The 23,352-nt window shown below is 41.4% G+C and overlaps 1 protein-coding gene across 5 annotated transcripts; it reads right to left on the bottom strand.

Annotated features, from left to right (window-relative positions):
* Positions 1-478: 478 nt before the first annotated feature.
* On the bottom strand, positions 479-22,741 carry siah2l (seven in absentia homolog 2 (Drosophila)-like). 5 transcript variants are annotated; one of them, XR_006099556.1, is made up of 6 exons: positions 17,205-17,396; positions 17,013-17,101; positions 13,783-14,024; positions 7,686-7,865; positions 5,465-6,295; positions 479-654 (listed from the first exon to the last, which is right to left on the bottom strand). XR_006099556.1 is itself a non-coding variant. In XM_042430804.1 (5 exons), the coding sequence occupies exons 1-5, from the start codon at positions 17,333-17,335 to the stop codon at positions 5,924-5,926; spliced, it is 1,014 nt and encodes a 337-aa protein (XP_042286738.1). In that variant the 5' UTR covers positions 17,336-17,396; the 3' UTR covers positions 1,376-5,923. The 5 variants fall into 5 exon arrangements, 4 of the variants coding, with proteins under 4 accessions (XP_042286738.1, XP_042286740.1, XP_042286742.1 ...); XM_042430804.1 differs by lacking the exon at positions 479-654 and having other exon boundaries at positions 1,376-6,295; XM_042430806.1 differs by lacking the exons at positions 479-654; positions 17,013-17,101; positions 17,205-17,396 and adding an exon at positions 22,044-22,315 and having other exon boundaries at positions 1,376-6,295.
* Positions 22,742-23,352: the final 611 nt, after the last annotated feature.

Below are 23,352 nucleotides of genomic sequence, written 5' to 3'. Positions count from 1 at the left end.
TTGTTTTGTTTTTTTAAAGTAAAAATGTCAGAATTGTTTTCTGCTTCCTCGTCGTACATGACAGTAAAGTTTTGGATTGTTGACGTTACTGAAATTTTCTTGACAAAACAATCTAGAAAATAATCAACTAATTAATCTACAGCTGATTTTCTTGATTGTTTTGTTTCTTAAATGTCAGAAAATAAAGAAAAAAATGATTAAAAGATCAAAGAAACGTCTTCAAATATCCCGAAAATATGAAGTTTACTATAATTTATAACAAAGAAAAATCACATGTGAGAAGCTGCAACAGCAAATATTTAGAATTATTAATTAAAAAATAGTTTTTATTGATCAATTGATGGATTAATTGATCGTTGTCGTCTGGTCTCATGAAGATGTAAACATGATGCTCCACTGACTTTATTATATTATTATTATTATGATGATGATTATGGATCAATAATTCAGCTTCAGATGAACTGATCAGTCAGAGAAACAAACTGCATCCGTTTATTAAAGAAACATCACAGAACAAATCAAACATCCTGCGAGCAGCTTCACGTTCAGCTGCTGACAGAAAATCCCTCCGTCGTCATGACGACGATCTTCACTTCTTACTGACGAGGAAACATCTTAACGACTCACTGCTTCAACACTTTTATCTGACAGCTTCTATAAGAACAGAAGAATGAAATCATTTGGTAAAAGTTTCCTTCATCCAAACAAAGTAAACAAACATTCGTTTATCATCATTTGTGTTGAATTGTTTGTTTGTTTACAGATAAACATGTAAACAGATTTATAAACCAAATTATAATCTCAGACATGTCAGAGCTGTAGGATCGTCTGCTAATTAGACAAACAGCCTCGTTAACTCCAGACCATGTTTGATGTGTGATGACTCCATAACGAGACGTTAACGAGGGACCAGTCAACACCAGTAGCACTAAACAACTGGTCCCAGTCCAGGTTTCCTGTCTGATGGTTTGTGGTCATTTGATTTAAAAGCCGAAGCAATTAACAGATCAATTAATCCTCCGATATTTTTAATAATTGTTTAAGTAACGAGACATTTAACACTTAACGAGTCACAACTAACAATTATCTTCATCATCAGTTCAGCTGATCGTTATTTTCTTGATTAATTGATTGTTTTGGTTCATAAAATGTTAAAACACTTTCACAAATTGGCATATTTATATTTCTTGTTTTGACTTAATTGATTATAAAATAGTAGCAGATTAATTTTCTGTCTGTTTCACTGTTTTCCAGCATTTTACAGACTGGACCATTAATTGATTAATTGAGAAAATAATCAGCATATTCATTGATGTTTCGGTTTTAGGATGAGATCTTGTCACAGGATCAGTTATTAACCGTGTTTATTTTGTACTTTTAAGGTGCAAAATTCCCTAAAAAATTACCACAAAATGACCAAAAACCAGCCGACAGACAGTAAACCTGGAGCTTTATGGAGCTTTGAGTTGAAGACAAACGAACAAAGAGAAGCACCGTCGTCCCCGGAGACCGATTTAATAAAGTCTGTCCCTGTTTCAGTTTCAGTAAATCTGTTGATCAGACAGCGAACACAAACATCTAGCAGTCTTTTCTTTGTAGAAAATATACGTCATTATAGCTTCATTTACAATATATCTCAAAACATCTTGTAGAAAGTCGGCGGGCTGTGAAGGTGGAAGTGATTATCAGAGAGAAATAAAAGAGATAAATCGGTGTTTCCTCTGTTTTTATTCAGCGCTGATGATGATGTCATCAACTGTTTGTTACCGAGCTGAGTGAGCAGAACAGACGAAAAACGAGACAAAAATGTGTTTATTTGAATAAATAATTTGAATGAATGATTCCTTGTAAGTTTAGAATTTAGGAAGATGCAATAAGTGGCAAAAATATTGATTTATTGGTCATTTATTGGTCGCTACACACCAATAAAGTTAACGATAAAGACACCAACTAATCATATATTTATATGAAAGTTGTGTTGTGACAGTAAAAAGCTGTTTTAATTAAAGCTGCAGTGCAGGACGTTTGTCTCCCCCTTCTGGCAGTGAGAGGAACTACAGACACGAACATTCAAGTTGGAGAGCAAACAGGAAGTTAACCGGCGAGGGAACGTCAAACCCGACACCAGATTTAAAAACAGATTTATTTAATCAGCATCGTGTGAACTCGTTTGGCTTCAATGTAACAGTCGTTCATTTATATGTAAAAGTTCTGCACTGCGGGTTTAATATCCAACATCTGCTGCTTGTTAGCTAGATAGCTAACTGATCACTGTCTGGGCTAAGATACGTTAGCTTGCTAAATAATAAACTTTAGCTTTTTCTGCAACCTCACCACTAGATGCCACTAAATCCTACACACTGCACCTTTAACTAAACTAATTCACCAACTAGCTGATGTTAGCATAATATATGTATACATTGTGATGTTTTCATTAATATACTCCAATATCTGTTGCTTGCTAGCTAGCTAACTATTTACTGTCTTGGTTAAAATATGTTAGCTAACAAACATTAGCATTTTGGCTACTGGTGAGCAGCAGGGAATTAAATATAAAACACCAGACAACCAGAACGTTTACTAGCATGTTAATTAACGTTAGCTTAACTCCTGAAAGTAATTCACAAGTTAGTTTAGGTTAGCATAACTTCCCTGTTGTTGACAGCGGTGATGTTTTCATTAATATATTCCAATATCTGTTGCTTGCTAGCTAGCTATTTAATGTCTTGGTTAAAATATGTTAGCTAACAAACATTAGCATTTTGGTAACTGGTGAGCAGCAGGGAATTAAATATAAAACACCAGACAACCAGAGCGTTTACTAGCATGTTAATTAATGTTAGCTTAACTTCTGAGAGTAATTCACAAGCTAGCTTAGGTTAGCTAAGGGGTTAAAGGAAATGTGAATGAGTTAGTTGTTTTAAACTACTTCTATGGAAATATTCTCAAGATGATATAATGAAACCAGTAAGTACCAGTTAATCTTTTGTAACTGGTCCTTTGTGGTATTTCATTGTAGCTTTAAGCCTTTTATTCTAATCTGACGAATTAACGTCACTGTTCAATATTTTGTCAATAAATCTGTTCCCATCTTGAAGTTTTCCACCTCAACCAAGATTTAAACTATTTAATGTAAGATTTCTGCTTTTTAAATCTATTTCCAACTATTTTAAATGCACAAATTTAAACGTACATCAAACAGCAGGATGGAAACAAACTTAGTAGCCGCTTAACATTTTCAATTAATTTTCCCAGACTTTGAACATCAGTTTTACAGTCTGAGTCACAAAAGCACAGTAATTAGTTAATTAGAGGTTAATTAGAGGTAACGTTTCATTATGCTACATGTCGGCAGAATTGAACATTTACACGTTATCCCAAAATCTCCCCCGTTAGCACCTAAATTAAATTATATTAAACCTAACTAACCTTTTTTTTTTTGTTTTTTTTTAAATAGTTTTACATATTTGTATCTTTGTTTCATTTTTCAACAAGTCAAACTTTGTTACAAACAGTTAAAAACAGACTTTATTAGCATGTCGGATACCAGTGATGGAGGCTTTACGACCAGTTTGTCACCAGTTTGTTCGCTCTTTCACCAAGTGGGAGATATTGATCCAGATATTTTAGATATCTCAGACTAACTAGCAGCCTGATGTTAACGGTTTTTTCCCCAATCAGCTGTTTGTTATCAGGGTTTTTTTGTTTTTTTTTCTCGCTAAACAAACACGGAGGAAACACCGCCAAGGTCTGAGAGGTTTGCAGTTTAGTTACAGACGTGTCCGTGGTCAGAGGTATCTGGTCAGTTGCTACAAAGGTTTAGAGACGAGGAATGTTGGGGAATCTTTTTGTTTTCCCCCCACAGTGCCTCGTGAGCCTTTAAAGATAATAATAATAATAATAATAATAATATTTGTCCATCAGGTCACTGTGGCTTAAAACAAGCAAACAGAAATCTGTGTTTGTTAAATATATTTCTTTTTGCATCATCAGTTCTGCAAAAGAGTCCTGGTTTGTGTTTCCCTGGGCGAAATATAACCTGTCGTCAGGTGAAGCTCATCAGCACCGAGACTCCGTCAGAAAAGAGCTCAAAACAGGAAGAAGACGAGGTCGGCGGTACAAAAAATTAAGGCGCTGGCGGCTAAACAGACTGCAGGAGAAAAGGTCGGGAGGATTATTATCGCTCCGTTTTTCTGCTTTTATCTGAGATTAAAAGAAGGTTTTTTTTTTTTTTTGAGGATTAACTGGATTCCACAGCTGATCCGGTTTCCCACAGGAGGTTAAACACTAACTGCACAGTCAAAAACAGTCCAACGGCCTGATTCTGACAGACTGCTGCAGGGATTTGAACCAGCAACCCTCCTCCCCCCATCAGTCACACACACACAGCCCACCGCTCTGCTCGGTACGACCAGCGTGTTCACGTCATTCTGCTTCACTTCAAGCCTTTTAGAAGCAGCATCGTTTGTTTTAAACCGTCACAAGACACAAAAACGACTCGATGTGAAGAAAGTCATTCCGATATTTCGGCCACAATGACGGAAAAATTATCTGCACACTGGTGATTAAAGCTTCCAAAAAGCTTCCTGGACTGAAAAAAAAGGCAACTTGACCAGATCTCCATCAGGAAAATGATCAAACGATCAAAATATTTGCCTTTTTAACCGTCAAATAAAAGTTTTGGGAGTTTTTTTAGTGCAAATATTTAATTAAATTCAATTTTTCCTGATATGACGGCATATTATACAGTAAGATGATATAACTTGTTTTACCATTCATGTCCGTCTTTAATATCTCTGGTTGCTCCGGGTAACGAGCAGCACTGATACATGTTAAATATGGATTTTTATACGATTTTTACATCAATATAATTACGTACTAAAACTAATCAGGTACCAAATTTGCTAAAACAAACAAACATATCTGGTTATTTATGTTTTAGAGATTCATATTACATTATAAAACTATATATATATAGTTTATAATTAACTCTCTCAGTTGTTTGGAGCCAGAGGAGCAGTTTCTGGATAAAATGATTCTGTATTAATTTAAAGGTTTTGCCGTCGATGTTCATCAGAGCGACATCTTGTGGCCACGAGAGGAACTGCAGCGAGGGCGCTACACCGTTAATTAACCCGGTTACCGACGACGCCTTCAACAGAGAGAACATGGACTCGTTTCGGTGCTTGAAGGTCGTTTAGAGTCTTTAATAGAAATCACGAGGACGTGTTTCCCATGTGAGAACTCGGCGATAAACCAGTGACGCCGCCGTGTTCTCCGATGTCGTAACTTTTCCTACATTCGCCGAGAAGCAAAGAAAAGAGCAGCTGACAAGATCCTGCGATGTCGTGAACGGTCGCCGACTCGACGCCGTTTGAACGGATCGATACGAGATCGAAGAGCAGCGAAGCAAAGATCAGAACATTGTGAACACGCTGTCCGGCTGACAGGAAGTCTGATGAACCTGACAGAAGCTCGTAGGCCTCGTGTGGTAAAGCGTTCGTCCGTTTTTCTTCGGATAAGAGTCGACGACTTCCTGTTTGGGGTGATTAAACCCAGGACAGCTCGCTCTCTGTCCGGCTGGCGCTTCCAGCCCGGATCACCTCACCACGCCGCTGGCTGACCGGAGGCCTGGCGCTCTCTGCCGCTGGCGTTTCCTCCTGCTTTCAACACGTAGAGAGACAAAGCATCGTGTCCCGTCATTCGTTAAATACAAACAGACATCATACGGGGGGGCGGGGGGGGGGGGCGGAGCCGGCGTCCTGCTGCCGTCGAGCGCTTCGAGGAGCCGCTTTCCAACGTCCTGGTGGCGTCGTCGACAGTCGCGGCGAGACAGAAGGTGATCTCGACACCTCGCTAGCTCTCAAACCCGATTCCCGCGTCGCGTCTCCGTCGCGATGTCCGTCCCGTTACCGCCGCTCCCTCAGCACATGGAGATGGTGACGTTGATCCCCAGGTTGCCGTTGTCGGCGAAGAGGTGAGCGATGGAGGTATCGAACACCAGGCAGTCACTGTTCATGATGGCGGCCGCCACGCCGTCGTGGATGGAGCGCGGCGTGGCCTCCCAGGTGAGGCGGCGGCGGTTGCCGTTGAGCTCCAGGCGGTAGGCGAAGTTCTCCGCCTGCTTCCGGGTGCCGATGAGCAGCACGACGGCGAAGAACTGCTGGTGTCCCTCGTACTTCTCCTGCTTCTCCAGGACCAGCATGAAGTGGTGGCTGAAACACGACTGCATCATCACCCAGTCCACGGCGCCCGGCAGGTTGATGTCCGTCGCCAGGAAGACGATGTCCTCCCCCTGCAGAGACAACGACATTATAACAGACAGCACGACTCTTCCTCCTCCGAAGAAACTCAACATGTGTTTAACTTTTTATCTTCTGACACATTTTGACATTTTTTGTGGTTTAAAGCAGATTGAGAAAAGCTCACTTCTTGTTGCCGTGGTAATTTACTGATGACTGTACGCAACATCCTGTCAGCTTTATTATGTATCTGTATTTCCTGATTAATGTATATTACATGTTCATTCTCTTTGCTCCACATTGGTGGTCGTTGGGGGTAAAAGAAACACAGCAGACTGAAATTAACCCTTAAAACAACGCAGGGGGCTGCAGCAGTCGGTTGGTGTTTAAAGTTCTGGTGAGACAATTAAACATGACTGACGTCCAGTTGGAGCTACAGATTAACGTGTTTAAAGGTTTATCAGAAGCCAGACGGGATTTTACAACTCTGGAAAGCAACTGTTTTCTCTTTTGTTGCGACAACTGAGAGGTTAAATCAAGCGTCAACCTCTGAGGCTGCAGTTCCTTGAACGACCACTTGAGGCCCCAAAAGCGAGTCAATCCCCATAGACCCCCATGTTAAAATGTCCAACTTTACAGCAGAAATAAACATGTTTACAGCCTGGTACAAACAACTGTTTTGGTCTCTGTAGCTAATTTCCTCTTTCATGACAACTGTACGGAGGTGAATGTTTTTATAACTCACCTGTTTAAATGTTATTAAGCCGTAAAGTTCTGCATAATGAAGGACATGGCTGCTTTGAGTGACAGGTCCGCCAGCCGCTAGGTGGCTTGTTTCAGCCGTTCGGCCCGCCTCTTTGCCCTTTTTTGATTGGCTGGGAGTTAGCTGGAGCGGTTCACTTTGAGCTTCAAAACCGCTCTTCAGAAACCAACGAGTGACGTCATGGTAACAACGTCCATATTTTTATACAGTCTATGGATTAAACACTCGAATACGGTTTTCACATTACAAAAGTAGTTCACCAGGAATGTGCGCTTGTTCGTGATTGGCTAATGAAGCCCTTTGCCGGATGATGTCACACTGCAGCAGAAGTTGAGCCTGTTTCAACTTTGCTTTGTTTTTCTGAACTCTGAGTTTTTGCTCTGAACATCACGTTAAATGTCTCCCAACTATCTACTAAAATATATAAAACAACCAGTAACATCTAACCAGTATTTCAACCAATCAGACTGGAATTAATTAATTAAAAAAATAAATCAGCAATGAGCCAACATGAGAAAGAAAATATCACCCACTGATGTAATAAATAACATGTAATAGTTTCATTTAAACCATAATGTGAATAAGAATATAATCTGCTTCATGTTGCACCTGAACGCAACATTTAATCTCGAGAACATGCCGTGTTGAGCTCATGTTAAAGGTTAAGTTTTGGTGCCGACCTGCAGCGTGGTGATGGACTTGTGCGCGTGCATCAGGTGAGGCATGACGGCCTCAAGCGAGCCGTGCCACTTGCAGGTCGCCCCGGGACACGGACAGGTGTACGGCCTGAACTCGCACACCTCCTCGTGATCGGGCTTCTCGCTGTGGTGAAGAGACAGCAGACAGCCGGCCGACGAGTACTGCGGAGAGGACACAGAGAGGAAGACGCTTTCATCATCATCATCACCTTCCTGCGTGTGTTTCACTGGCAGCAGAGACAGATGGAAATCACAACATCACATTTTAAATTCACCAAACCACAATTTATTCTTTTCAGCTGCATAATTAACAGAACACCGTGTTGTAAAACATCACAGGTCCATAAATTTGCATCTCATTAGCAGGTCAGCATGTGGAAGTTCTTCAGACGTTCAACACAAGTGTGAAACTGTGAAAAAATAAATAAATAAATAACATGAAGTAGCTTCTGTCCGACCTCCCTGTTAGTGTGGAGTCGCTCATTAAAGCAGCAGGAATCACTTTCAATCATCAAACTCCTCGTTTCTGTCGCTGTAATTAGAAGAAAACCTGAAACACACGATGCTGTAAAAGAAACGTAACGTTAGCATCAAGCTAACAGATCAGCTCAGGATGAAACATCAGGATTTATAAAAGATAAATAGATTTCATGGAGCAGAGGCTCAAGCTGGCAGTTTGTGTTTCCTTTTAGGGCTGCAACCAACAATTATTTTCATTATTGATCGATCTCGATTAGCTGTTTGGTCTGTAAAGAAAAGTCCAAGATGACGTCTTCAAATGTCTCGTTTTGTGCACAACACAAAGATTTTCGGTTTACTGTCAGAGGACCGAGGCATACAAGGGCTTTTTTTTACCCTCATGAAATACATTTCGGGGACTAGGGCTGTAGTCAATCAAAGAAAATCTTGGTCGACTGAAATTGTACATAATCTTCAACTAATTGATTAGTCGTGGGGGGGAGCGCAGTGAACTCTGCAGTCACACATTTCTCCGCGTCGGTTATGCTAACCTATTGTTGCTAACTTTGGAGCTTCACTTTTCCAACACTTGAGGAAACAACAGACGTGACTTTTTAGCATTTATTAACTGACACACTGTAGTCTGTACATTTACTGCCAGACTGACAGCTTACCGCTAACCTTTTCCTCTGCTCCGCTCGCATCCACCGTCACTTTCCTGCCGCTTCAAACGTACTACGCAATGACGTATTCCTTAACGTAGTTACGCTACCAACAGTTTCCATGGCAATGACACGGCGGTTGACTCACGTACCGGAGCAGCGCTGCACAGAGGCTCCCAAACGCCATTGATTTCCGAATGAAAGGATATTTAGCTTTATTTTTGACATTAAAAAAATATTTTTTGGCCTGGCGGGAGTTCTTGTTGTGATAATTATAGGAGAAACACTGATTCAGTAAACGTTGAGTACAGTTAGACCCGGCAGACTCCATCAGGTTGGGCGAGTTCAAAGTTGTGAAAACAACGGGGGTGTTTTGAATACACCCCGTTGTTTTCACAGGTAATTTGTTTGTCTGTCCCTCCCGCCGCAGGAAATAATGGATTAATCCTGGATTAAAGCTGTTGATGTAGCACTTTATTCCTTGTGGAAGTAACACGGAGATTATTCAACCAATGAGACTTTAGTCGGACGAGAGCATATGGACCAACTAATCGACCAGTCGACCAGCAGCCATATTGGAGACATTTTGGATAGAAATACTTACAGATACAACATCTCAACTACACCGCTGATTGTCTGTATGTTACGTACGCCACTATGACGGCTCTGGCAGCTCTTTTAGGCTCAGCGACCGTTCACATTTCTAACTGATTGTGACTCAGCTGGAAGTGTGACAGGTCTGTATATTTATCACTAATGAAAATAATCATTAGTTGCAGCTATAAATCCTTTATTTATATAGACACACACAGTGATATCTGCTGGATGCTTGTTTACATCCATCTACAACTCTGAGTCATCTATAAATGAAGTGTAATATTTTCATGCTGATATATTCAGTCAGTATGTTCCTACATGCTGCTGCCTGCAGCCTGTGAATTAATTTACTCCTGATTAAAACCGTGCAGATGAAGTGTGAGGCAGACTGTGATGTAAATATAGCCTGAGTGTGTGTGTGTGTGTGTGTGTGTGTGTGTGTGTGTGTGTGTGTGTGAGTGTGTGTGTGTGTGTGTGTGTGTGTGTTCTGCTCATTCAGGAGCAGATTACAACATAATGGCTGCAGCTTTTCTCCTTGATTTTCTGAGAAGCTGAAGGTCACAGTGATGGGATTCATCAGCACCTACAGATACAGTCGGAGCCTCTGTGGCCGCGCTGATGATGAAGGTAAATGAGGTATGAAAACAGCGAGGTGGCGAAGAGCTCAGGAAGACAGAGAGAGGTACTCGAGGGAGGCAGGCGGCGGCGGTGTTGGTGATGCGGTTTGAACATCATGGAGAGCATCCATAAACATGAGGAGAGGGAGGGGGGGGGGGGGGGGGGGGGGGGGGGGGGGGGCGTCACGGCGTCGCTGGGGAGATTCAAGACGACAGAAACAGAGCGAGAGACGAACACACACAGAAATATCAATCAGTTTCACATTAAATCTGCCGCTGATGGCGTCAGCGTGTCCAAGAGACATGAAGGAGACAATAACCCAGCCTCTCTATAGCATATCATACACTAAAACATTTGAATCCATTTTAAGGCATTTGTATTCTTATTCATGAATGATTGATGTCTTTTACTTCAGACTTTTAGCGGCGTCTCAGTTTTAATGTATTTCTCATTTGTCTTGTTTGACTCCTTTTATTCTTCTTCTTAATGTTCTCAATTATTTTCTGGTTTCAAGACATTTAAAATCTGTGAAGTGTCCCTTTAAAGTCATCATGTCTGTCTGAAGGTTTATCAGCATTGTGAGAGACTTGTTGAATGTTTTCTCTCTTAACAGCTGTTTGACCTGCAACATCTGCAGGTGGATGATGTGGACGCTTCCCTTTATTCATGAATATATCATTTAAAAACCTCTTTCTGTTTGTTTTTGTTTACTCCTGACACCTGGCGACACATTTCTTATTTACAGCAGCGGACGACACCGAATCTGTCGACAGCAACACGAAACCGCCGACAGAACATCAAGAGTCCTCCACAGATTCATCAATGAAACACTGTAAGAAGAAGAAAAGGATCAAAACCGAAGCTTCAGAAGCAAAACATGATGCCTACATTACCCACGATGCAGCTGAAGGTGTGTTATGCTAGTATAGTGGAGCTGCTACAGATGTGGAAACAGATTTTAACATGACCAGAAATAAAAAAGACGTTTAGAGAGGAGCTGCTAACTGCTCAGCAGGAGGTTCAGTGTTTGTCTGATGAAATATTCATCTGCTCTGCAGGTCACAACGCAGCAGCAGCTTCCTGAGAAAACCAGCAAACACACACCTGCTTTATAAAAATGGCTTTCCCCGACTCCGTCTTCATCCTGCAGGATGTTATTTTAAATCCTCCTGGATCTGAGTTCTTAATTTCTATTTTACCACCTGTTTCTGTAGCTCTGCAGGACTGGCAGGAGTAAACAACAACAACAACTTCAGCCTCATTCAGACGAGATAAACGTCACAGGAGGAAGCGAGGAAAGAATCCAGAAGACGTCCAGCAGGACAAAGCCGAAAGAGACAAAAACGTCCAAAAGAAAGAGTCAAAAGTCCTTCTCAGAGTCAGAACTGAACATACAGACATGAAACACATTCACACACTTCCTGAGGATTCATTATCTCCAGTAAACCTCCATAAATCCACTAAGAAACCAGAGAAAAGAGAATGCAGACGCCTGAGTTTTCCTCAGTTGTTACGCTGCAGACAGGAGCTGCTAACAGCTGATTCACACGACTTTTAATGGAAACTATTTGACTCAATGTGAACAAATCAGGTGTGAAAACGTGTCTTAAAGAGAACAGCAGCTCCTACGTGCAGCTGACGATACGACGACAAGCTTTTATTGGTTCTTGCTCTCCTGATGTTGGTTCCCGAACAGGCCGACGCGTTGACGTTACTGAACGACGAGTCACATACAGAGAGGGACTGGATTCAAACACCAAACCTCCACCACAGACCTGAACCTGATCACATCTGCTGTAAACCTCTGTTGTTTAGTGGATCAGGAGCTGAAACCAGCAGCAGAAACAGACTCTGATGTCATCAAAGTTACTTCAATCTTTAAAAAAAGGAAGCTGAGTCATTGCAGGAGTCTCACATCTCTCACACACACACACACACACACACACACACACACACACACACACACACACACACACACACACACAGACTCCTCACATGTGAGTGCAGCAGACAGGAATACTCTTATCCAGCTGCATTCATACATTTTTCAGAGGATTAAGAAGTGAACGTATGCAGGGATCTCATTAAACTGTCTGAGTGCACTTCTGTCTTTATGAAGAACCTGCAATAACAACACTGACATCATGATAGAAGTTAACATGTCGAACATGTTAGCAAACATCCAGCAGTTACGGAGCAACATTATCGTTCATTTGGAGTCGTGTTTCTGTCCAATATTCAGTCTCTCCACCGACTCCTGAGGGAAATATCTGGCTCTGTAGCTGCTAAATGCTCCACTATGTTCACCAGCTAGCTAACTGTGTCTGTTAGCAGGTAGCGTACGGCGGCTAAAGTTGCAGCTTTGACATCTTTCAGCAGATGGTGACCAGCTGCCGGTCTGAAAACAAGAGCAGGATTTCAGCGATTCAGCCACTGAAATATTCAACTGAACCACATTGTGACTCAGACTGACTGACTGACTGACTGCAGGTCAGGAGCAGGAAAACCAACACAGCAAGAAAAACACTCTGCAGAGCCTCAGCTGCACCACCGCAATCAATACCAATCTGGATAAAAGTACTTTGAGTGTGTGTGTGTGTGTGTGTGTGTGTGTGTGTGTGTGTGTGTGTGTGTGTGTGAGAGAGTGTGTGTGTGTGGTGAGACAGCCTGGTGAAGGAAATCTTTTTACCTCTAACTCGTTTACCACACAGGTTTTTTTTTTCAGTGGAGTCAGTTTGTTTGAGATCAATGATGAAATAAGATAAATGGAGTCTTTAAACAGATGAAGTCAGAACATTAAGACCACGTCCACAGTGAGACGGATACATTAGTCAACACTTCTTCTTCTTCTTCTTCTCTCTGGTGTTTTTCTGGAGCTTTTACCAAACAGCCTCCAGAGTGAATAAATGTGAAATCAACGGCTCGGAGCTTTGTAGAAGCGCTGTCACATCACTGACAGAACATGTAACAAAGTTATCTACTTTATAAACACCTTGCATGTATTTGATTGGCTGGTTCAATTTGATCCAAATGTCGTCTGATGAATAAACACAGCTTTTCATTCAGGAAGAGGCTGAGACACAGTCGACCTTCAGGAAGTGGAAACATGTTTTTAAATGAGCAGAGAAGAAGAACGTACGGGAACACAGACGGTGTGTGAAAACAATAAACTGCTGCTTTACGAGGACGTTATGAACAAACAGAGACATGCTAGCTGTTTCCACTTGTTTCCAGTCTTTGTGCTAAGCTAAGCTAACCAGCTGTTGGCTGTAGCTTCACATTTACCGCACAGACATGAAAGAAAAAAGTAGAATTTAGCTCCCAAAACATGGATTTCACTTTATCTGGTCTATTACATTTTGTATAGTTTTGCCTCGTTACGCTGTATCTCAATAATTAATATATTACAACAAATAACTGAACAATTATGAGGATATTTTTGGATATTTTGTGGTAACTGTTCTTTGTGGTTCTTGCTCATGTATCGAGTGATTTGTACATGTAATAACGTCAGCATGTTGTAATTTGGTGTCTTGTTTGCCTGATGAAGACCTGATGGTCCAATCATTGCTTCTGTGGGTGAAATTAATTTGTTGGGAGCTAAAATTCGATGCATGAACACTTTACTGTCTTCCTTCATTGAATCGTCCTGTGTACGACCGACTCGCTGCAAGAAAAGCGATGAAGCGTTTTTCCCCCAAAATCTCTTCCTGTAAACCCGTCTGGGATCTTCCAGGACTCACCTGGCTGCCCGGCAGAGGTTTGGTGTGGCCGACAGGTCGACTGGCCCTGTCCCTGACCTCTGACCCCTGCTGCTGCTGCTGCTGCTGCTGCTGCTGTTGTTGTCCGGTGTTAGCGGTTAGCCCTGCGGCGCTAGCTGAACCGACTCCGTGGTGGCGATGCCAGCCCAGCAGGCAGCGCCACTGAGCCAGCTCCCTGAGGAGAGGCAGGCAGGAGGCCGGACACAACATCGAACACACGACCGCTGCACAAACACACACACACACGTTTACACACGTTTACACACAGCTTGATTACTTCCAAACCTTTAGTCGTACAGTCCAGAACTTTGTTGCAACAGTTGTTTGTGAATCCGTCGCCAAGTTTGTGCGCAAAGTCTTTTGAGTTCTCAGAAACAACCAGCTGGTTTCACACTGATCAGGTTGAACCAGTAAAACTGAAGGAACGTCTTAACCAGTAAAAATGTTAGTAATGTGTAAATCATTTGCTAGGAAACATCTGTAACGCCGTCCGACGATGTAAACAGGAAGTGACTGTAGCATCAGGAGCTGTAACATAACTTACAAAAATAAAAGGAGCCAAAAGATAAAATGAGATAAAATAATAACTGTTTTATTTCTATCTGCAGAGATTATGCTAAGCTAGCTGACGTTATCTGGTCATTTAGTTGAACATCGGTTCAGTAATTTGAGGTTTGTTGTGTTTTTAGTGAAACGTGAAGCGTCGGCGGCTCAGACGTGTCTTTAATCTCCAGTCAGCGGCTGTAAATTATCAGCAACAAATCTGTAACTAGTTGGTTTTCATTTAGTGACGCGTAAACTTATTAAACACCGACGATGTAACGAGACGAAGTTTAAAATTACAAACAGCTGCTGCAACAAAAACACACACACACACATCTGTCAGGGGATCGTCAGTAAACCACACACTGTAGATAAAACACAACGATACCACAGAGCAGCAGAGACGACAACAACAACAACAACATAAACGTCTCTGAAGCTTCTCCACATACAAACACACACGAGATGAAAAATTAATACAAGTTTTAAAAAAATTACTAAATAATTAATGAAAAATTTAAACTGATCAATTTTTTCTTAAATTAAAAAAAAACAAAAGATGATTTAAGTGTTTATGATTAAAGCGATTAACCAATTAACTAATTAACTAATTAGTCAATGGACCGTAAATTTATCTGCAACTATTTTAATAATTTAATAATTGTTTTAGTCCATTTTTAAGCAAAAAAAAGCCAAAATGTTGCAGCTTTGAGGAAGATTTGAATGACAGTAAACTGAAACATCTGTTTATCAGATAAAATGAGACTTTTGAAGACGTCAACATGAGCTCTACTAAAAATTTAAAATCGATTAATTGAGAAAATAATCAGCAGATTAAACGATGATGAAAAAGTGCTCGTTAGTTGCAGCAGCTGGAGGGTTAACGTTATTATATAAACAGTAAAAGACTCACAGCTGGAACCAGTTCACCACTGGTTCTTTTCTTAAACTGGGTTTTAAATGTTGTAAATGTGGTTTTAAACTCAACAAAACCAGAAAAACTTTGAGCTGGAAGTCATATTTATCCTCTCATTGACAAAACGATTTCATTCATTGCTTCACTTTTCTAAAATTAGATCTCAAACATGTCATTGTGAAGGATTTTGTCCCTCCCGGCTCTCCGTACATAAGCAGACAGACAGAAACAGACAGCAGCTGCTCAGACAGACTGCAGCGGAGCCACGTGGAGATCATATAGCAGAGATCCAGACGACAAAATAAAAACACATGAAACGAGGAGATTAATCCTCCGTTTACTCGCTGCCAGCATGTGACTCATCAGATTAAAACTTCAGGACACTTGTTGATAAAGTTTTTATAAGTTATAAGACTTTAAACTGATGTTTTATATATCTATCCAGTCATCTGCAGATTATTTCTGTCTATTAAATGTCAGAAACGACGGTATTAAATGTCTCGTTTTGTCCAAAATCCAAAAAATATTCAGTTTATTATCATTTCAGACACAGAAAAGCTTCAAACATTCACATCTGAGAAGCTGCAACCAGCAAATATTTAACTGTAACGATCAACTGATGATCAAACTCGTTAGCAATTAATTCTCCGTCTGTCAATTAACACCTAAACTGACGAGATTAACGGATCAGATTATTGATGATGTAACAGATTCAGGCATGTAAACACCTGAAGTGATTCATCAATCAGCAGAAAATACAGAAAAACTGTGACAATCAATTAGAAAACAATCAATTAAGATAATTAAATGAACTGAATCCCTCCGGCAGGAAGGTGCGTTCAAGGGCAGCTTTCTAGATGGGAAAACAAACGTCTCCAATGAAATACATGAAGCATTATGGCTGCTATTAATTATTATTTTCATCATCGGTTCATCTTGTGCCTTTTTTTGACCAACTGATTGATCATTCAGCCTATTCTTTCAATAAGTGAGTCAATAAGTATCGACAGTTTTCAGCAGGATTATAAACTGAATAATTGATCCGTTAACTGATTGACAGAATTTGATTTAGTTTTTTTATGTAATAAAGTTTATGTTTGTTTATTTGTGGTTGTTTATTTCCTGCATGTTGGTTAATCAGGATGTGAACTTGAATCTCAAACGTTGTAAATAAATTGAGCTTTTTGAATCTTTAATAGATTAATTTAATAATTCAGTCATTTAATCAAGCAAAAACACTAAATATTCTGTGATGTCAGCTTCTCCTGTTTGACTGTTTTTATATATTTTAACTGGAAACTGAATATTTCTGGGTTTTGAAGACATTTGAAGACAATTTTCTGACACATAAATGAAGAAAACAACCGTCAGAAGAATCAATAATGAAGATAATTGTTAGTTAAAGGCCTGTTGTTGACGCGCACACACACACACACACACACACACCACTGGGCAAGTTTAACAATGAGTCAATTCATCAGGATGACGTAAACATGTCATATCAACAATTCCAATGATCAATCGTTTCAATTGATTATCTCCAGTCAGAATATTACAAACATTAACCGACACCGACTACAGGAATGAAAACAATAACCAATAAATAATCAATCAACACATCACAATTCTTAGACGCGTCCCCAGTCTGCACACGCACACACACACACACACACACACACACACACACACACACACACACTAACACACACACACACACACACTAACACACACACACACACACACACACACGTACCAGCTCTGTTGGTGAATCTAAACAGACGCAGCAGTAATGCAGCTGAATCTCGCCCGCTCTCTCTCTCTCTCTCTCTCTCTCTCTCTCTCCTGCTGCGGCAGCAGAAGAAGAAAAAAAAACAACAACAAACTGTTTTCTTCTTCTGTGGTGAAAAAAAACCCCTTGAAGCACCGAAAACACACACACACACACCCTGACACACAGATGCCGATACACTCTGTCAGCTGTGCGGCGTTTCGACCGTCCAAGGTGAAACACGCTCCCTCTCTCTCTCTCCCTGCCTCCTCTTCTTCTTCTTCTCTGACTGAGAGGCAGAAAAACATTCGTCCTCCAACCGTCCGCGCAGCGCCGTCACCGAGACACACACACACACACACACACACACACACACACACACACACACACACAGTGGGGGCGGGGAGAAAGAAAGCTGAGATAGAGAGAGAGAGAGAGAGAATAAATGGGCAGTATCGCTCAGCCGAGTGCGATCCTCCTCCTCCTCCTCCTCCTCCTCCTCCAAGCATCTGTCAACACCCCCCCAACACACACACACACACACACACACACACACACACTGTAGGACACACTGATCTGCTTTCATGCCTCTTTCCTTTTAACTCTGCTGTGTGTTTATCGTCTGTGATACTTGTATGTAAATGAAATATTCTGCATATTTCCAGCCTCTATATTTATATTCTGGGGCTCTACTGGAATAAAAACTCCTTATTGATCTTCTACTGGTCCTTTATGCAGCCCCTCAGTTCAGCCTCTGTCTGAAACAGGCCGTTTTAGCTTCCTGTCTCTTTAAGGCCCCGCCTCCTGATGAGCCCGCTCTGTTCTGATTGGTCAGCTTTCAGGAAGCTTCCCTCCGGCTCCGGAGGCTACGTAAACAAACTAAAGTAGCCTTCTTTACTCCAAATGTCAACTTCTCAAATCCATCCGTACATGTTGGACAACGTGAACAACACATGGAAACACCTTAGTAACCACCTTAGCAACCAAGTCTATAGAACAGACGGCTGTTTATGAGCATTTGTGAATGATCTGATGTGGAGGAAGTAGACGTAACGTTGTAAACGAAGCGTTCACAGCAGGTTGAAGCCCTGAGTTTTGACTTACAGGCAGCATTTTTATATACGTTCACGTCAAGTTTTGGACCTTTGATCATGTTTATTCCTCCTCTGACCTTTACCTTCTTCTTTCTTGATAAAACACCGAGGTAAGGCTGCAACTAACGATTGTTCTCATTATCAATTATTTTCTCAATTAATTAATTATTTGTTTGGTCAATAAAATGTCAAAACTGTGAAAAATACAACTGCAACAATTAAGATATTAATCAAATTGACAAAAAAAGCAAAAATATGAAAGATTTTACTGGTTTCAGCTTCTCAAATGTGACGATTCGCTGGATTAAATATCTGATACCTGGTTTGTTTTTGTATTTTGATCCAACAGCGACACATAAAAACAGGTCACGAGCTTCGAAACATCAGGTTTGTTTGAAAAGAAAGAAGAGAGATCCTGACTGACGGAGTACATGATGTTCACGGTCACACTGAGTCACTTCAATAAACACGACGACGACGGCGAGTTACGCAGAGAAAGAAGGAAAACGGATCAAAGAGCTGAGTGAAGCAGAGACGGAGGATGAGGAGGGAGCAGCTCCATAAAAAAAAAACAACAAAAAAAAAACACTTTAATTCAATTACACACTGATGGAGAGTTTAGTGAAGCACTCAGGAGGATCAGATTCATCACATTAATGACCTCACAGAGGAAGGTGAGGAGACGTCAGCCGGCCATGATGAAGAGCGTGGGACTGAAATCAATATCATGATGTTAAATAGGACGATGTTCTAATGTTCAATACTGCAGACGTCTGCAAAACCATAAAGACATCAAACTGATGCTAAAGGACATTAAACAACAGAAACCTTCAGAGTAGAAACACATATTTAAAGCTATAATATGTAATTATTCCACATTAAAATGTCTAAAAACAACTAGACCTATGTTATATATGTTGTTGTACTTACATTATCCAAAATGTTACTTTTAATCAAAGTAACGGACCGTTTCATTTGGTCGCCTGTCAATGACGTCATACCTCCTCTACCAAAGAGTAAACACGCACCAGATGCATACGGCGGCGCTGTGTTTGTCCGCTACAATGGCGTCTACCAAAGAGTAACTTACACACATACAAGATAATACATCGGCGTTGTGGTTGTTCCACACAAACTGTTATAAATTGACTTTTATTCGGTTTTAAGACACATTTTCATGATAAATTTAGGTGGTTTTTAACTATATCTTTTAGCCGGAAGAAGGATTTTAGTCATTGGACGTCTGGATCTTAAGTTATCAGAGAAATAAACTGGACAAACGTTAGCAGCAGCTCGGCTAACAGCCCCTCCAGGAAGTCCGGTGGTCACCAAACATCGTTGGAGAAATATTGATTTTTTAGGTGAAACAGCTTTAATTAGTATTTTTAACGACTTTAATCTGTGTGTACGTTTGTTTTTGGAGAGGAGGAGACCTCTGCGGATAATTCGGCTCCCGGGAGAAACCGGCTGAACGTCTGGATCTAAAGTTATCAGAGAAATAAACCGAACAAGTGTTAGCAGCAGCTCGGCTAACAGCCCGTACCGGACGTCCGGTGGTCGCCGTACATCGTCGGAGAAACACTGATTTTTTAGGTGAAACAGCTTTATTCAGTGTTTTTTACCTGTAATCACCGGGTCCGTTTGTTCTGGAGAGGAGGAGACCTCTGCCGGTAAAAACATCCTGAATGATGAACACTGGAGTAATCCTATCCCGGTGAAGCTGGTTATTTAACAACGAAGACAACAACTCCCATGATCCCTTGCTACTTCACACCGTCATCACGCTCCGTCTGTTGTTATCGTTTTGATTGAAACCTGCAAACTGTCCCATCGACTCCTAAAGATCAGCTAAACCTCCGCGGCTGCAGTTCCTTGAACGGCCACTAGAGGCTCCAACAGTGAGTCAATCCCCATAGACCCCCATGTTAAAATGTCCAACTTTACAGCAGAAATAAACATGTTTACAGCCTGGTACAAACAACGGTTTTGGTCTCTGTAGCTAATTTCCTCTTTCATGACAACTGTACGGGGGGTGAATGTTTTTATAACTCACCCGTTTAAATTTTATTAAGCCGTAAAGTTCTGCATAATGAAGGACATGGCTGCTTTGAGTGACAGGTCCGCCAGCCACTAGGTGGCTTGTTTCAGCCATTCGGCCCCGCCTCTTTGCCCATTTTTGTTTGGCTGGGAGTTAGGCAGAGTCACGCACGGCCAAGATGGCGACGGCCGGAGCGGCTCGCTTTGAGCTTCAAAACCGCTCTTCAGAAACCAACGGGTGTCGTCACGGTAACTACGTCCATATTTTCATACAGTTTATGGTTTGGATGTAGTTTAAGTTTTTATGTCACAGTTTACATGACTGTCGTGACTCAAGGCGGCTAATGTTGCATCTACGTTTTTGTTAACCTAACATTTAAACTCAAACATTATCTTAAGACAGTTACAGCACCAGCTAACGTTCTGTGGTTCGGCTTGATGTGAAACGCTGATTAACTGCAAAATTTCATGTCTCATTGCAGACAAAGTAGAGAAACTGCTGTAAGTACAAGTCATGAACAGACAGCGTGTCGGGACGTCTGCAGGTATGTTTACCTGCTGTTTAATGTGCTGCAGGTCAGCAGCTAATTAGCATCTAGCTGCTAACACTTTTCACAAGCTAAGCTGCAGGACAAGACGTGTTCATGTTAGTAAGTTATCATCAGGTTTTGATGACGTGGACACAGGATGTTTCATTCACCACCGTGTTTAAAGGAGAAAGTTATCAGGCCTCATGTTCTTGTTCCTTCCTTTTAACGTTTTACAGAATAAATAGAAAGTTATATTTGTTTCCTGTAGTTTAAACACTGACATTAACTTCAGAAAGTTACAGCGCAAGCTAACGTTTAAGTAAAATTAATGAAGCACATCGATAAGAGTTCTAAGTATTGATAAGCGGTGCCTGTATTAATATGTTTATACTTTAATTAGTGCATGAAGTCATGATTTAAAGATTTCTTATCTCTGTAACGAGTCAACCGTCAAATCAATCAAAAGAAAAGCATCGGCTGTCAGCTCTCTTTCTCCTACATGACCTCTTTTCCTCCTGATCAGACATCCTCCTCCTCTTCCTCCTCAGGCTTCAGCTTTCAGTCGACCTCACTTCAACTTTAATGTGTCTGTAACGCAATCAGAGAGTCGCTTCTGACAGCCAGCGAACTACACGCCAAACGCACAGACACCCAAACACAACACTGGTACAGCTGAAGATGTGACTGTTGACACAAAGCTGGAAGAAAACAAACCAAACTAAACACTGAATCACTGAGGAGCCCTTCAGCAGGTGTGGAGGGTGTTACAGTACACATCCAAAAACAATCCGATCGACTGGTTTGAAACAGAAAAGACAAAACACACAGACGTAACTCTCCTTATTATTTACACGCATGTCAAAGAAAAAGCCACGTAAACATCTACAAGCCGTCATATACTGTGTGAATGTGATCAGGAAATAGAGAGTATTGATTTCCTGGATCAATAAACGCAAAAAGAATAAAAACCTTTTCTTTAAAAACAAGCAGCAAAGTTGTAAGAATGATCTGAAGCACTGAGATGTTTTTGTTTCCACTTTAATGTTTCATACATGTGAATAAAGAACATAAACCAGCTTCACTCTTCTTCTGTGGAGAAGTTTCTTGCTGACTTTGTTCTCCTTTAAGTTTCCACAGAAAGTTTTCAGACTCTTTTTAAAACACAAGAGTTTGTTTTGGTCCTTGTGACACCCTGTGACGTCACATGTGATACGCACACACCTGTCAGCGCCGGTTAGCTTGTAACAGAACGAGGAAGTTTGGTTAAAAAAAAAGTGGACTGAAGTGAGCAGTTAGCTCGTGTTTGTGTCGGCCCTCCGTTAGCACGTGAACAGGTGCGTCTGCGGGAGTCTTACCTTGCAGGGGAACGGTAGCGTGGAGGCCACCTTCTCCATGGCCAGGTTGCGGATGCTCGGGGTGAGCGGGCCTCGGCAGGTCGGGCAGCAGCTCAGCTTCTGGCGGCACTGGTTGCAGACCAGGTGACCCGCCTGACACTGCAGGATGGGCGGCAGCACGTAGTCGAAGCATACCGGGCACTCGAACAGCCCCGTGAGCTCCGCGGACTGGCCGGGCAGGCCGGCCGCGGGCAGGGACACCGCGGAGGAAGCGGCAGCCGACCCTGACCCCGCCACGGAGCCTACACCGGCGGCTACTGCCGCTGCGGCAGCCGCGGCGGCGGCGGCGGCGGCAGCTGCGCCTCCCGGTCCCCCATGCTTTCCCCCGCCTGCCTTCCCGGCCCCGAGTCCTCCACCTCCGGCTCCGGCACCGGCTGAGGACGGACGGCTCATCGCTTCCAGCTGCGGTCCCTTTCCTGCTAACTGCCGAGCGGCGGTACCGTCATCTACTGTTTACTATCGGACGTCGCTCCGGGCCCCCCGGAGACACAACATGGCGGCTGCCAGTTTGTATCGCCTGCCGCCTGCTGTCATTGGCCGTTACATCATTGATTGACAGGCCGCTCAGCCAATCAGAGAGTGGACTCGTGTCATTATGTAATGTTTGGCAGCAAAAAATAAAAGATAACGCACAGATTGTAGAACTAACTGATATTATTATTATTATTATTATTATTATTATTATTATTATTATCATTCCATTATAATCCATTATGTAGCTGCAGTAACACTCTGAAAGGGGATATTCTGCATTATGAGTACTTTTACTTTTTATATTTTCTGGATATTTTGCTGATGATAGTTCTGTGCTTTTATTTATTAAATACTTACACTTAGTGACAGTATTTTCACATTAGTGTATTACTGCTTTTACTTCTTCCACCAAATGTGAGGTACCATACTTCTACAACTAATACAACTGTAGATATACTCTTACATTTACTACTGTCACTACTGTTAAAACTACTCATTTATTTGATCTCACAGAATTATTTTATTTTAAGTTTACTCTGTTGTATTTATTGTTTATTTGCAACCTTTAATTTGTTAATTGTTTTTATACAACTCATGTAAAATAACCTGAGCTGCATCTCATATATGTAGGTTGCTATATAATAAAGTTTATTATTGTTGTTGTTATTGTTATTACTGCATCTCTGTTACAACCACTACACTGTTACTAGACGGTTTCCTTGCTGGACTGACTGTGTGTTTTGGAAAACTGGTAATTTAGAAACATTTTTTAAAAATGCATATAAATACATTTTTG

This window comes from Thunnus maccoyii, chromosome 13 (genome assembly GCF_910596095.1).
Source record: "Thunnus maccoyii chromosome 13, fThuMac1.1, whole genome shotgun sequence".
NCBI lineage: Eukaryota > Metazoa > Chordata > Actinopteri > Scombriformes > Scombridae > Thunnus > Thunnus maccoyii.
Note: the sequence above shows the minus strand (reverse complement) of the source record. Positions and strands in the feature narration are given on the sequence as shown.